General features: G+C 23.0%; 1 protein-coding gene across 3 annotated transcripts in view; it reads right to left on the minus strand.

Moving 5' to 3' along the window:
• The window catches only part of LOC112600285 (calmodulin-binding transcription activator 1), a 110,291-nt gene that overhangs the window by 45,060 nt on the left and 51,169 nt on the right, over nt 1-14,062 (minus strand). For all 3 annotated transcript variants that reach the window (XM_025347476.1, XM_025347475.1, XM_025347474.1), the window contains one exon: nt 3,014-3,081. In XM_025347476.1, coding sequence (XP_025203261.1) covers nt 3,014-3,081 — 68 coding nt within the window. The remainder of the gene's footprint in view (nt 1-3,013; nt 3,082-14,062) is intronic.

Below are 14,062 nucleotides of genomic sequence, written 5' to 3' on the forward strand. Positions count from 1 at the left end.
GCAATATATAATTTTAAAATAATAATAATAATAACTAATGCATATCAATGAAAATTAAATAGTCAATGAAATGATTATTAGCTTTGTAAAAATAAAAATAAATTTTCATACAAAACAACAATATTTAGCAACTAGCAAGCCCTAGTCTCCGTTTTAGGTATAGTTTAAACCTATTATTATACGTCTTATTCATGGTATAGTTGCGAGTAAAATGCACAATTGAATTAAAATATATACGTTAATATACGAGTAATTATATGCCTATATTCAGTGTCGAATCTTATATTTTTTTTTAGCCCTAGGTAAGATATATAACTAATTTAAAACCTTATTTTGTATCTTTATATACCAGCATTGACTACAGTTAAAATTAGTTAATTATTGATTTATCTGAAATCGTCTAATGGTAAAAAATTAACATTCAAACTACAAGTATTGTAAATTTTTTTTTTATTTAACACTTATAATTAAAAATAAAATAAAGTTGGAGTCTTAGTTTTTTTTTTTTTTTTTATAAGCTGACTGTAAATACCGATTTAAACATCAATGAACTCGCTAAAACGTACGGACAATTATACTGCATTCACTACAAGAGAAAAATGTGTACTGCTATAAATAATTTTGCTGTGAAAAAAAACATTGACTACTGAAAAAGGAACATTATTTTTTTAATTTTTTCAGTGAAACAATATGTTGGTATGTATGATATAAAATATTTCTGATTTTATATAGTATAAATGTTTGAAAATAAGTAAAATTGAATTTTTATAATTTTCAAGTTAAGTTTAATACTAATGGGCAATGGTTATTAAATTAAAAAAAAAAAAATGTTTATGTATAGATGCCATTGAAAATATAATATTCTTATAAAATAAGATATAAGAATAATAATGCGCCTAATTTCATGTTTAACTAATTACTATATTTATATTAATTATTGAGTATGATTATAGAAGTTTTTTTTTTTTTTAAGATATAGTTTTCATGTGATAAGTAATATTATTATTTCTTAATTTTGCTTTCTAAACAGAGACGGTCAAGTTATAATATTTTACTCATACTGATCAGTACCTAATATCGTTGCTTGATTTAAATGATTGAATAATTATATAAACATAAATTAATGGCAACGACAAATTTCAAAACAAAATAATTAATCGCAATTTGATTTGTTTGAACAATTAATCGTTGACTAATTTATTTGAATTGGCCAGTATAACCTATATACATTGTATTCTAATAATTCTATCGACCAGTCGGCTAAATAGTAAGTACATAGGTAACAGTCAACAACTATCGAATAACTAATTAGTCGACTGTTGATAGTCATTAATCATTAGTCAACAGTAACACTAGTAACAGCACTAGTCACTAATAGTAATGCGTTACTTAATTATTGATTTATAAAAAGTATAATGGTATTTTGAGTACAATAAATTACTTTTTTTAAATTTAAGTTTTAAGTTTAAACACACAATTAATGATGCATATTGAATGATTATAAAGTGTAACTTTATAATATTAGAGATATGATTAACTAAATAGACTAATAGAATAGTCTAAATAATTTAATAAATTGTGTGTTAGTTGCTAAGACAATGAAAAAATGCAAACTGTTCGACGTGACTTTAGAATGTTATTTGATTTGAAAAGCTACTGAAACATTTAACTTAAATTCAGAAGAGAGCTTCAGTTAAAGTTTTAAAAAGTATTCGTGCTAGACGGATGTAAATTTCAAGCGTATATATACATATACAAACACATACTCTAAAACTGTCATCCACAAAGGACAGTCCCGACAAAGTGATTTATGTTCACCACATATAATAAAATATTTTCAGTTGGCGGAATAATGGTAAAAGCGCATCCTGAAAAATATTTTATTATTACTGTAATTTTTTATTTTTAACCAGATTCGCAAAATATCCTTAGGGTTCTAGATTACACACGGCTTTTCTTGCATGTAAACCTAAAACTTGATTTTTTTTTTTATCCATATGTCCATATGAATCCTGTTTAAAAATTTAAAAAGAAATAAAATAAAAACAGTAATTTACTTTAACAAATACATGGATAAACGACACGTCAAAATTGATTAAAATATCCTGTCATTTTATCCACTATTCGTTTTTTAAATCAATAAGTTAACATGAAACTAAAATAAAAATATTTACCACAATAAAAATAGTATTGTGCATAACATATCACGATAGATTACTTAAGATAGAGAGTATAACGATATTTTATCAAGTATTTTATTATCACACACACACACGCACAAATAATATTGTAGACTAAAAAAAGAATTATGCGATTTTTAAATATGTATTTAAAGTATGGTTAACAGAACTTTAACAATTATTATTAGTTTTTAAGCGATTAAATATTAAATTAACCATTAATTTGAAATCTAAAATAATATTATATGCAAACTTTGAAATGCATTCATATATATAAATGTTGGTACATGGTTCTGTTATATTGTACTGTAATAATAATAAAAAAAAACTTAGAAACTTTAGTACACTATCGAACTCAACTAAGTACTTACGTCTTTAAATTGTATAATAGTCTGTAAATAGGGTGTTTTATGTGATGTTGTTTGAATACCTACTAAAATGATATTGTTATTTTGATATGAATAATAAAATAACGCATAGAACGTAGGTAGATATTCACGAATAGAAATGTATAATGTAGGACGAAGTACGCAAAATAATTTTTACCAACCTTTTTTTTTTATTTACTGCTTATATTAGTTATTTATGTGACTCACATTTATGTACTATAGCTACAGACACGTTATGTGAATTTAATTGCTATGTTTAGAATTGATAAAAATAAAATTAATTTAATTTAAATAGACCTAGTAATTATTTACCAATATTATAATAATAACTAAAATACCCAATGATTTGTTATACAAAGTATTATAAAAAAAAAAAATTCTAAGTAGTTTTTAAAATTATGCTATTTTTAAAAACCACAAATAAAAATTATTTAAACATCTTACCTTATTTTTACTTCTTTTGACTGCCATTCGCTATGTCTTTCAAAATTGATAAGTATTGCTGCTATTTCCTAAAAATATAATAATATATTAAAAATTTTTAATTTATATATGTACAAATGTTACAAATTTTATATTGAATAAATTTAATTTATTCATACCAATGTAAAAATTATATTATTTAAGCAATTATATATAATGTATAAGTATATATATTTTATGAAATGCAATTAATATAAAATGGAAAACAGATACCAAAATAGCTCTGACCTACGTTAATTAGTTATAAATTATGATAAACTTTTTTGATTTATGTTTTATTTATAATAATAATTCTAGAATAAAAAGATAAATACTAAGTTTTTGTTTAAAAGTAATTTTTTTTTAAAATTATTTATTATTAGAGACGTTGAATACTTAATTTTAGTTTAAACCTATCATAACTAAAATAAAGTCATTTTTTTTTTTAAATGCCTTTACTTTATTTTTATTAGCTTCCTTAAGATTGCACACTTAAATAGTAAATTTTGTTTCCTAATAATTCGATTGTTGAATCAATTTTCAAAACAAACATACTTTAATTTTTTTTTTTGTTAGATTCTTTCTTATTCTTATTATAAAATATTTAAAATATAATATTAACAACAATATATATTCTGAAAAACAACATTTTTAACTTATGCTGAGTGTTTATATTGAAGTATACTTCAAAAAAAAAAATCTTTCAACGTCAACCTTTTAGAAAGTTTATTTTTATTGGTTTTATAGTTTTTTTTTTTTTTTAATTTATTTTTATTATTCAGTACTCGTAAAAATAAATTGTTCCTATTTTACGAATAGGTAATTAAACACCTTAGTATGTTTATTTATAGGATTTATTTGAAATATTATTTTATGTAAAATGACATTTAACATTAAAATATTTCTTATGCTTCAAAATCGAGTTTAAAACATATTGTTTTATTGTTAAGTTCCATAATCTCACATAAATTAAAAATATTGGTGAACAATTATTTTATCACTTAAATATGTTCAATCAGATTTAATAATAATCAGTTAAATTAATTTTTTACAGTGGTTCAATTGAAAGTTTAACATTTGATTTTTTTTTTTTTACTTATAATGTTTATTATAATTGATTTTAGTTATTCATATTTATTTACGTTTATAAAATGCCTTAAGAGGATGTCGTACCCGCATATGTTGTCTCCGTTTTACAAATGCGTAACATGGCAAATAGTACTCTCAGAAGATCACATTTAGCTCCTTCAGCTTGAAAATTAGAATGAATTGACCTCTTTTGAAATTTAAAAGTGAGATTATTATCTAGGGCATCTCATAGGCTTTTTATTATATTTTAATTTTAAAGCGAGTTATGTGTGTTTTAAGACGTGCAAGCAATTTACAATTTTAAAATACTCATAACTTGCTTTAAAATTAAAATATAATAAAAAGCCTATGAGATGCCCTAGATAATAATCTCACTTTTAAATTTCAAAAGAGGTCAATTCATTCTAATTTTGAAGAAGCTAAACGTGATCTTCTGAGAGTACTATTTGCCATGTTACGCATTTGTAAGACGGAGACAACATATGCGGGTACGACGTCCTCTTAAGCGAAAGTTATAAAATTAAAATATGGTACCTTTAAACTAAAATAATAATTAAAGGTGAATTTTATTGGAAACAATAGCTCAACTAAATACATAGTAGCCTCCGGTCAATTCTTTTATTCGAATCTAATTAATAATTTAAGGAAAACGTGTTTTAAATACTTTTCTTTTAAATTTAATAATATTGAGAAGAGTTTTTCATTGAATGCCGTAACTTATTGTTGACTTATAAATATATAATAGGTGCGCTTGGTTTTCATTACATTATTAAACCTTTTAGAATGAAAAAAAAATGTTTTAAATTGTTGTTGAGTACAAAGAGAAAAAAATATAATTTCTGATATATTTTATAATAGTTTGATTTCATTTGAAAATGTTGCTTCTATATTTTATAATTATTATTTTTTTTTTATCCAACCAGTTGTTTTCTAATTTTTTACTTTTCTAATTTATTAGTTATTTATAAAAATATGTGCATAATATACTATTGATATAAATCAGTCAAGTTATATCAAGATTTAAGTCGAAACTTGTATTATGATATCGTCTAAACTGTCTATAATAACAAAATGTTATGTATAAGACGAAGGACAGTAGGTATCAAATATATTATTATTATTAGTTTGTTATTACATATTTTTTTATTTTTTTATTTTTTTTTTTGAGAAGTTGGATTTATAAAATGTTGATATGTGTATACGAGTAAGCTATAAAATAAAATAAGTTAAAAATATAGTACGTACATACTTCGAAATATATTAAAAAATAAGCGTTCTCGTGAGTGAGTACATATATTTTAAAATATAATATATATTGAACATTCTTAATGAGTTTTGAAAGCTCAGTGCTCGCCATTTCATAAAATTATAGGTAGTAATGATTGATAGGAATGATAAAATGATAAGAATAATAGTTCTAGAATTTATTTGCGTTTGACTTTCAAACTGAAATTACGCGTCGCCTTAGTAAAATATCCAAAATTATATTGATATTATACATTTGTATTCATACTAGTTTACACTATATGATAAGTACCTTGGTTCCACATTCGGGTTTTTCCAGAAAAACCCGATATCTTATAAGAATACTGTACATATATTATATATTATTTAATAAATGTTTTATAGGGCCACATTGATATATTTTGGATAAAATCACACGTCACCCACTTTTTATTTTTGACTATATACTTCGTCTTAAATTAAGAATAACATCAAGATAATCTCAGTTTAATGTGAAAATACATTAAGATTGTTTATGTATTAAATTACTAAATTTGAGATATTTAATTCTGAATAAAACAATATGAATAACATTATAGGAGATATAATAAAGTTATATAGGCATATCATGTTGTATTTCTATGTAGTCGTATTCATTGACGGTGGTTCACTGCACTTTTTTTTTCAAGAACTCAGAAATCATACAGATTTTAGAATTATAAATTGTAATACTATATACGGTATATAATTTATATTGATATTTAAAGTAATTTATTCAGCTGTCATTTAAATATACATTAGGTGTATGGTATATTATAATATACTGTCACGGTTAAAAGGTTAAGTCAAAAATGTAATGTAGGGTATTTATTATTAAAAGAACCATTTAAATATTTTGACATTTTGTATTTTAATATATATTTCGTTTTTATTAAGGTATACGATGAGTATATCAACGTATTTATTGATAATACCGATTTATAACGTATTTACGTTATTATGAAATAAAAATGATCACAATTTAATTCGTAAATTATTTACTACTACGCAACATGAAGTAAATTTTAAATTTAACTTGAATAATACAATATTCGATTCGTATAGAGAATGTATGGGGTAAAACGAGCGCTTCGTACTCAAGTTTTTATTCAAATTTAATATAATCATGTTCGACGGATTTTCACATCCCGTAAAAAGTAAAACATATTATAATAATACGCAGAACATATACAAAAAGATAATCATTTGCGAACATAACATTTAGGTAATTACATCTGAAATGGACTAGTAATAATATTGTTTTGTATTATCTAATACAAATTAATAATTCTTAGTTATTATTAATAAGTAATAACTAATATTTTTTAGTTAACTTAACAAATAATACATAAATTAAAATCATATTGATGCTTCTTACATTATATTTATATCTATAGGCTGTAATAAAAATGAATAAACTATTATTTTTTTGTTTTTTTATTTTTTATTTGATCGTGTTTTATCTCAATAAGTTCTATTAAAAATGAGCAAATTAATATCATTGATTTAATGAAAAAGTATTTTTGCTTAAACAATTACAACCCATGTTCAATAAAAAGAATATTAGGATATATTTTTAACAAAGTATTCAGTTATTATTTAAAATATTTAAAACTACTATATGAAATCCAGGTAAAAATAATTTATAAAAATAATAATAATTTACTGGTTTTAGCTGATTTAGTACTTTTTTTTTTACTTCAAACTTTTAATGGTGTATTATAACGTAATGTTGATACATCGGTTGCTTAATACAAACTTATTACTTTATTTAAAAGTTTTTGTTGTTATCTTACCGTCACTAATTAAAGTTAATCTTGTTCACTATCGTCGCTAACTTTAAAAATATAACTTATACATGCCTAAATAATTTATGTAATTATGTGACATTTGAACAACATTTTTATTTGAACAAATTGTAAATATACATTTTATACATTGCATATTATATGATGTGCAATGTTATTATATAATAATATTATTGTGGTCAACAACGGTATAATTGAATAAGGTGAAAATTCGATTGGTCAAAAGACAAAAGCTTCCAGAATATCGAATGTTTTATTCAGTAGTTCTGAATTTATTTCAAAATGTCAAAATTGGTTACTGGATTTTTTTTTTTTTTTGTTTTTAGGGTTTATCCAAATCAGTTCCCCATTGGAATAAATATTTAAATAACTTATAGTTTTTTTAAAACAATTTGTTTACGTTATAAATTATTGCAACAATTCACAAATTAAATATTAGTGTTTGGTTTTATCAAAACTTATATATTTAATCGTGATGTTATGTATTTTTCTACCTACTTAAAATAAATAGCAATGTAAATTATGACAATTATGTTTTTATTTATATTTAATCTCTCATATTTTACAGCCATAATCTCGTGTTATTTTTTACTTATAATCTTGTACATTAAAATAAATGAGATTAACGTTTCAAATAGTTAACCAATTCGAACGTTTGTTTCATAAAATAACGAGAAACAATGTGCAAATTTAAAATACCTAAGAACATAAATACGCGAATTAGAGTTCTAGTTTTTAGATATCTAACCATAAATATAATACATAACAAATATAAAATATTATATAAAACATGATAATTAACAAAAAAATTAACAGTTTAATAATAATAATAATATTAATAATTTTCCTGTTGAAATAATTGGTTTAAATAGGTCATGATTTTTCAACTAGTCTAAATATATTTTACGAAACTTTCAAATTATACCATAACCATTTGAAAAATAATATAATAGTCCAATAATATAATGAAAATATATTTTTTAAATTTTAATTTTAGATAAATCTAAAAGGATTTTAAAAAAATACATAAACGAATACGTCGTAATATCAATTGTTTTATTTATATATGTTTAATACTATATTCCTATTGAGTTCATTCGATATTTTAACATTTGATCGATTGAATTACGAGGCGACTGAGTTCCGATAAAACCACGCGAAAATGAAGATTCGCGATAACTTAAATTGAGAATTATTCGGTTGGCGCGCCAGATTGCAGTACAAATTCAGGTCCGATTGACGGATCGTATATTATATACACTCGAAAGGATGGGTTATGGTAGAGGTAAACTTAAATTTATCGTACACGAACATTTGTGTTTATGTACACATAATATTATGTATACAGAGTGTTGAATTTAATTTGTAATGCTTTCATTCTCAGAAGATACATTTTAACAATATCGATTTCTGATTTTGGTACAATAAAATATGTAGTTATGTATCAAATTACAATGTTATATTATACTTAACACTTTGTTTTTAGTAATTTAAATAATTTGAAATAGCCGAACTAAAATAAGATGTTAGAATCTATTAAAAAACAAGTTGTAAGACATAAATTTCATTTTTGCAAAATAAATAACTCAATTACTATCGGAATATCTATTTATATGCGAACCTATTGTTTGTCATCAAAAGTGAGTAAGCTAATAAAAATTATTAATTCAGTTTAAGTGAACAAAATATCGTTAAGTTATAAGCGAATAGTTAACAAAAATAAATTTACTAACTAAATTAACATAGAAAATTTTTTTATCAAACTTAAACAAATAATAATAATCTACTTATTTAATTATTAAATAGATCACATAATCAGTATTTTCTATTAAAATCATTTTATCGACACACTGAATAAAAACCATAATATTAACTATATCATAATCATTATTATTTTTGTATTAGAAAATTTTTGATTTGAAACTGTATCAATGCAGTAATTATAGTAAAAAACGTAAGAATCAAACATTTTAAAAATATTTTTTAATTTTAACTTTATGATTATTTTTAATCATTAAAAAGCTAAGTTATTTTAACTGCCAATGAAAGTAGTTAAGTTCTCAAGTTTATTAGAAAATTAAATAACTAGGCAGTTAAGTTAAGAAGTTAAGGGTAAATAAACAATTTAACTTCTAATAAATACTTTTTAACCACCTTTAGTTATTATTATCTATGATATAAATATATTTAATCTATCTTATTTTTATAGGTGATCGTAAAATCGACGTAGAATATTAAATGGATCACTCTGTACATAATCTATATAATGCTGTACACATGTACATACCTAATATACAATACGTTTATGATTATTGCGAGGGTTCGATTTCACAGGCGCGAACTGTGTTACGCCGCGCTGTTGCGGTACACCATGACTTCGCGGCTGAACGTCACTGTCGATATAATCCAAAATGCGTTTCAGAAAAGTCCCACGAGATTTGGCAAGCCAGATAAATTGAAAAAATAAAATATACAAACGTTGTGCGTTGATACAAATTCCAAATGGATTTGAAAATATTATAATATGTACCTTCAATAAACCGATGATGCCTAGGCGATAAATGCATTTCGATTCGTGGGATTCTTTAATGTTCTGAATTTTAATCGTGTTATATACTTACGTTAATATAAATATATTATGCTTAAAGATCTCTTAAATTACTGTTATAAAACACCAAATATAAATATAAACAGCCTAAAAATCGATAAATAAAAAAAAAAAAACTATCGGTATATTATATGCTTACTACGGACGGTTTTTAATAATATTTTTTACGTCGTATGCGATTATTGATTTAAAACTTAATGAAAATATAGCTTAGGGATTTCGTTTAAGCAATTAAACTCATAACTCTACTCCAAAGTAATAACTTACGGCTGAGTGCCGTCATCATTGGATGGTACTTCCCACACTCCAACTAGCCATTGAATTATACATGTAGGTATCCTCATTATGCATTATTGTATATTATAAATTAATTATATTAATATCTATGATATCCTATACTTGTTTTACTAGGTACACGTTTACATATCATATAATTTTTTACATAATAAACTAAAAAATTCCTAATGAAATCGACATATTACACGGATGTTCAGAAAAACACATTAAAAGTCGAAAAATACATAGGTGAGTTCTTTATTAGATATTCTTTAAGTCAAACTACTATAAATATATATATATTCAAAACTAATACAGAAAAACTTGGAGCGGTAGGTAACTAATAGCAAAAAATCATTTATTCAAATACTATAAATAATTATGTATTGTACAAAATTCAATATTTATTTTTGTTTCTTAAAGTCGCGTATAACATTATGGGGTACGATTGATACTTCAATTATTAAATAGTTCTAATATTTTTTTCAAATTAAATAATATGCTCATTGTTTTTCCATTTTTGTATTCATATATTCCACACATACATATGTCATTATTTCATGCAGATTGAAATTAGACGCTTAAATTTGTTTGTTTGATATTTAAACGCACACATATATAATACATATTTTTAGGTAAATATTAACCTTAATTATTATTTTCCTGTGTAAATTGTGTGAATGCAATTTTTTTTTAATCTTCCACCCGTGTATTGTTTAATGTAATTATTAATTGTTACATAAGGAAAATTAACATGGTCATAAATTAAACAGACCACTGTCTGAGCTTTGCGTAAAAGTAATAAAATACACTAGCCGCGAGCTGTGCAGCCAATGGGATTGCGGAAAGGGAAAGGGGGTCGAGGTGTGGAGGGATTATGTGCCGTAAAAAGCAAAATATAAAAAACACAATATTAAAGGGTAGAAAGTCGGAATGCATACCTACCCCTGCTGTTGCTCCGGGACAAATTTGTCTAACAACCAAACATATTTTTACCGAGAGCACGCAATTTATTAACGTTTTAAGTTCGATACAGTGTTTTGATTAAAAAAAAAAAAAAAAATACATAAATATATTACACGTTTATTTATAACATGTAAATTTGTATACTTAATAATACAATACAAAATAAAAATTAATAAATAACCATTTGCTGACAAATTTTAATACGGGAAAAGTGTGTATATAGATATCGAAATACATGAGTGCTCTGTCTGTATACTTACGTCTACTTATCTGCATAGGCTTAGTAGGTTTTTTAATAGGATTCCATGGATTATTGGCATCCCTATTATATACGTGATCATATTGTTATTTGAGTGAGAATTAGAATAAAATTATAATTGATATTTAGATAATCATATTATTCAAAAGTACTTACACTAAACATGACGTACCAAACTGCCAAAATAAGATGAAAATATCATAAAACGAAATTAAAAATATCGTCTAACATGATAAAAAAATTTATAAAAAGTATTTAAAACAAACTGCATCATAAAATTAAATAATAAAAATTAATCACGAAAGTTGATTTTTTTTGTTTAATAAATATTACATCGTCGCGCGTCGTTGAGTAAAGTGAATTTGTCAAATTTGAATTCAATAATAAATAATTATTGTATACGACAAAAATGGTTCTGAAAAAAGACAGCTTATCACACAATGTCACTAAGCAATAAGGATATTTTATTATACTTATATTTATATTTTCATTAACAATTTAATGTTCTTAATATTACGGTAGGTGAACTATTTTTTGCTAATCCATTATATAATTATAATTATTAATTTAATTAAATAAAATCAATGCCGGTCAATGAATATAAAATTTGGTGTCAAATTTTTAAATGTTACCCCTTATAGCTTTTTTACCCATTTTTAAAAATTAATTAAATTCAAAATAACATTGTTAAAATAGTTTAAGTAATACATATTTTTGAACATACTCGTGTTGTAACATCAGTAATTTTTTAATTAATAGTACTTAAACTATAAGTATACACATTCAAATACAAGTTGATTATTTAATTTTGAAATATTATTTTCAACGATTTTCGAATTAACTCATCCAAAACGTGTTTTTAAACATTTTAAAACACTTGCACATTTTTGTAAATTCATTTCCACAGATTCAAATTTTTACATGCAACAAATCAACTTTAAATTAATCTTTTATTTTTTTTAAATATAAGAAATACTTTATGAATTTTAAATACATTTTTAAATTCTATAATATCAAAAGCATAAAATATCGTTTTTTTGATGAGTACAAACGATAATAGAAAGTTTAAGTGCTATAATAATATGCTAAACACTCACTGTACGGTAGACAATATAATATGATATAATATGATTTATATAACAATTATTTTTTTTTTCTCAATAGTTAATAATTCTTCTTAAAAATAAATTGTAATATATTGAAAATTTTTGTTTTCGCCGTCCCTAAGACATTTCCACCAAGGACAGCTGTTCCTGCACTGAATATAATATTATTTATTTTGACTTTAAAGTCAATACAGATGCACTGAATACTAGTATGAACTATCAATCATCGACGTTATTTTTCGTTTAAATAAAAAAAAAAAAAAAATGTGCGTTTGTATATTTTTAAAATGTTATGTTTTTTTAAGAAAAATAGTTTTTATTTATGAGTTATGAGCGACTAAATTTTATGAAATTTATAAGTCTTAGTTAATAAAATTTAACGTTTTATAAATTTCCAACTAAAACATAATTAAAAAAAAAAAGTTCACGTTTTTAATCAATTTCATGAAAATTTCAATTTTAAATGCTTAAAAAAATTTAAAAAAAATGTCGACAATAAGCTTTTTAATATTTTAAAACTGCTGTAAGAACAACTTGTTTTGAACTCGAAGTTACAATTTCAAGATTTTTTACACATGTAAATCAACTAGTTCCATTTTTTTTAGAAGAAACAATACTCAAAGTTTAAGATTGAAGCATTTTTTTCACAATAATAAGTGTATAGGCGCGTAAAAACAAAAATAAAAATAAAAAGAATGCACATCATTGTATTTCTTATATATTCAAATTTCCGTTCAGAATTTGTATTTCACTTGTGATAACTAATTTTTTGATTATTTTGTTGTTATAACTATTTTATTGTTAAACGAGAGAAATATACCGCAAGGTGAAATATTTTTAACTTGAAACTGTTAATGTCATTGTGTTGTAATTTCGTTTTTTTTTTTTTTTTTGCAGCAATAAAATAATTTTAATTTTCTGTAATTCGCAGAGTTCTTAGCGTTAATATTAATTAGAGATAAAGGTATTAGATACATGTTTGTCATGAATTTATGATTATCACTTTAACGATGCTTATTTCATAATTTAATAAATCATAATGCTTGATGGTCGCTTAAATGTAGTGTTATTATTAACATTTAAATAACTATTGGGACTTAATGATGTTGACACTGTCATTTTTTTCATCGATAAATTAATTTGTTATTAAAAACAAATTAAAAACCCTACAACTGAGCATTAAGATGCATACATTTTTCAGTATACATTTTCATAGTATAACTATTATAAATAATTATTTACTAATTTTCAACATTTATGATATAATTTTTTTTTCCTAATGTTTATTTAAAAATTAACTTTATTTAATCACATGACTTTTCAACTATACATTTTTATACAGACTTTTTCGCCATTTGTTTCATTCATATTTTTAAGTAAATTTGATAATATAAATAAGTAAGAATGGACGTCCATTTACCAATAAATAAAATATAATTTATTAAAAATATATTAAACTGTATTATAAAATATTTGTAAATATTATTTTAAAAGCGAATTATGTAAAAACAAAAAAAAAAATGTTTTATTTCAACTAGAATTTTAATATTATATAAGAAAAATATTTTCAAAAACTTAAATATATTTTGAAATATAACTTGCTTGACAAAAAATCATCCATTTTATTAATACGTTAAAATTTGATCAGAAATCATG

Source organism: Melanaphis sacchari, unplaced genomic scaffold (genome assembly GCF_002803265.2).
Source record: "Melanaphis sacchari strain LSU unplaced genomic scaffold, SCAv2.0 Contig62_pilon_pilon, whole genome shotgun sequence".
Classification (NCBI taxonomy): domain Eukaryota; kingdom Metazoa; phylum Arthropoda; class Insecta; order Hemiptera; family Aphididae; genus Melanaphis; species Melanaphis sacchari.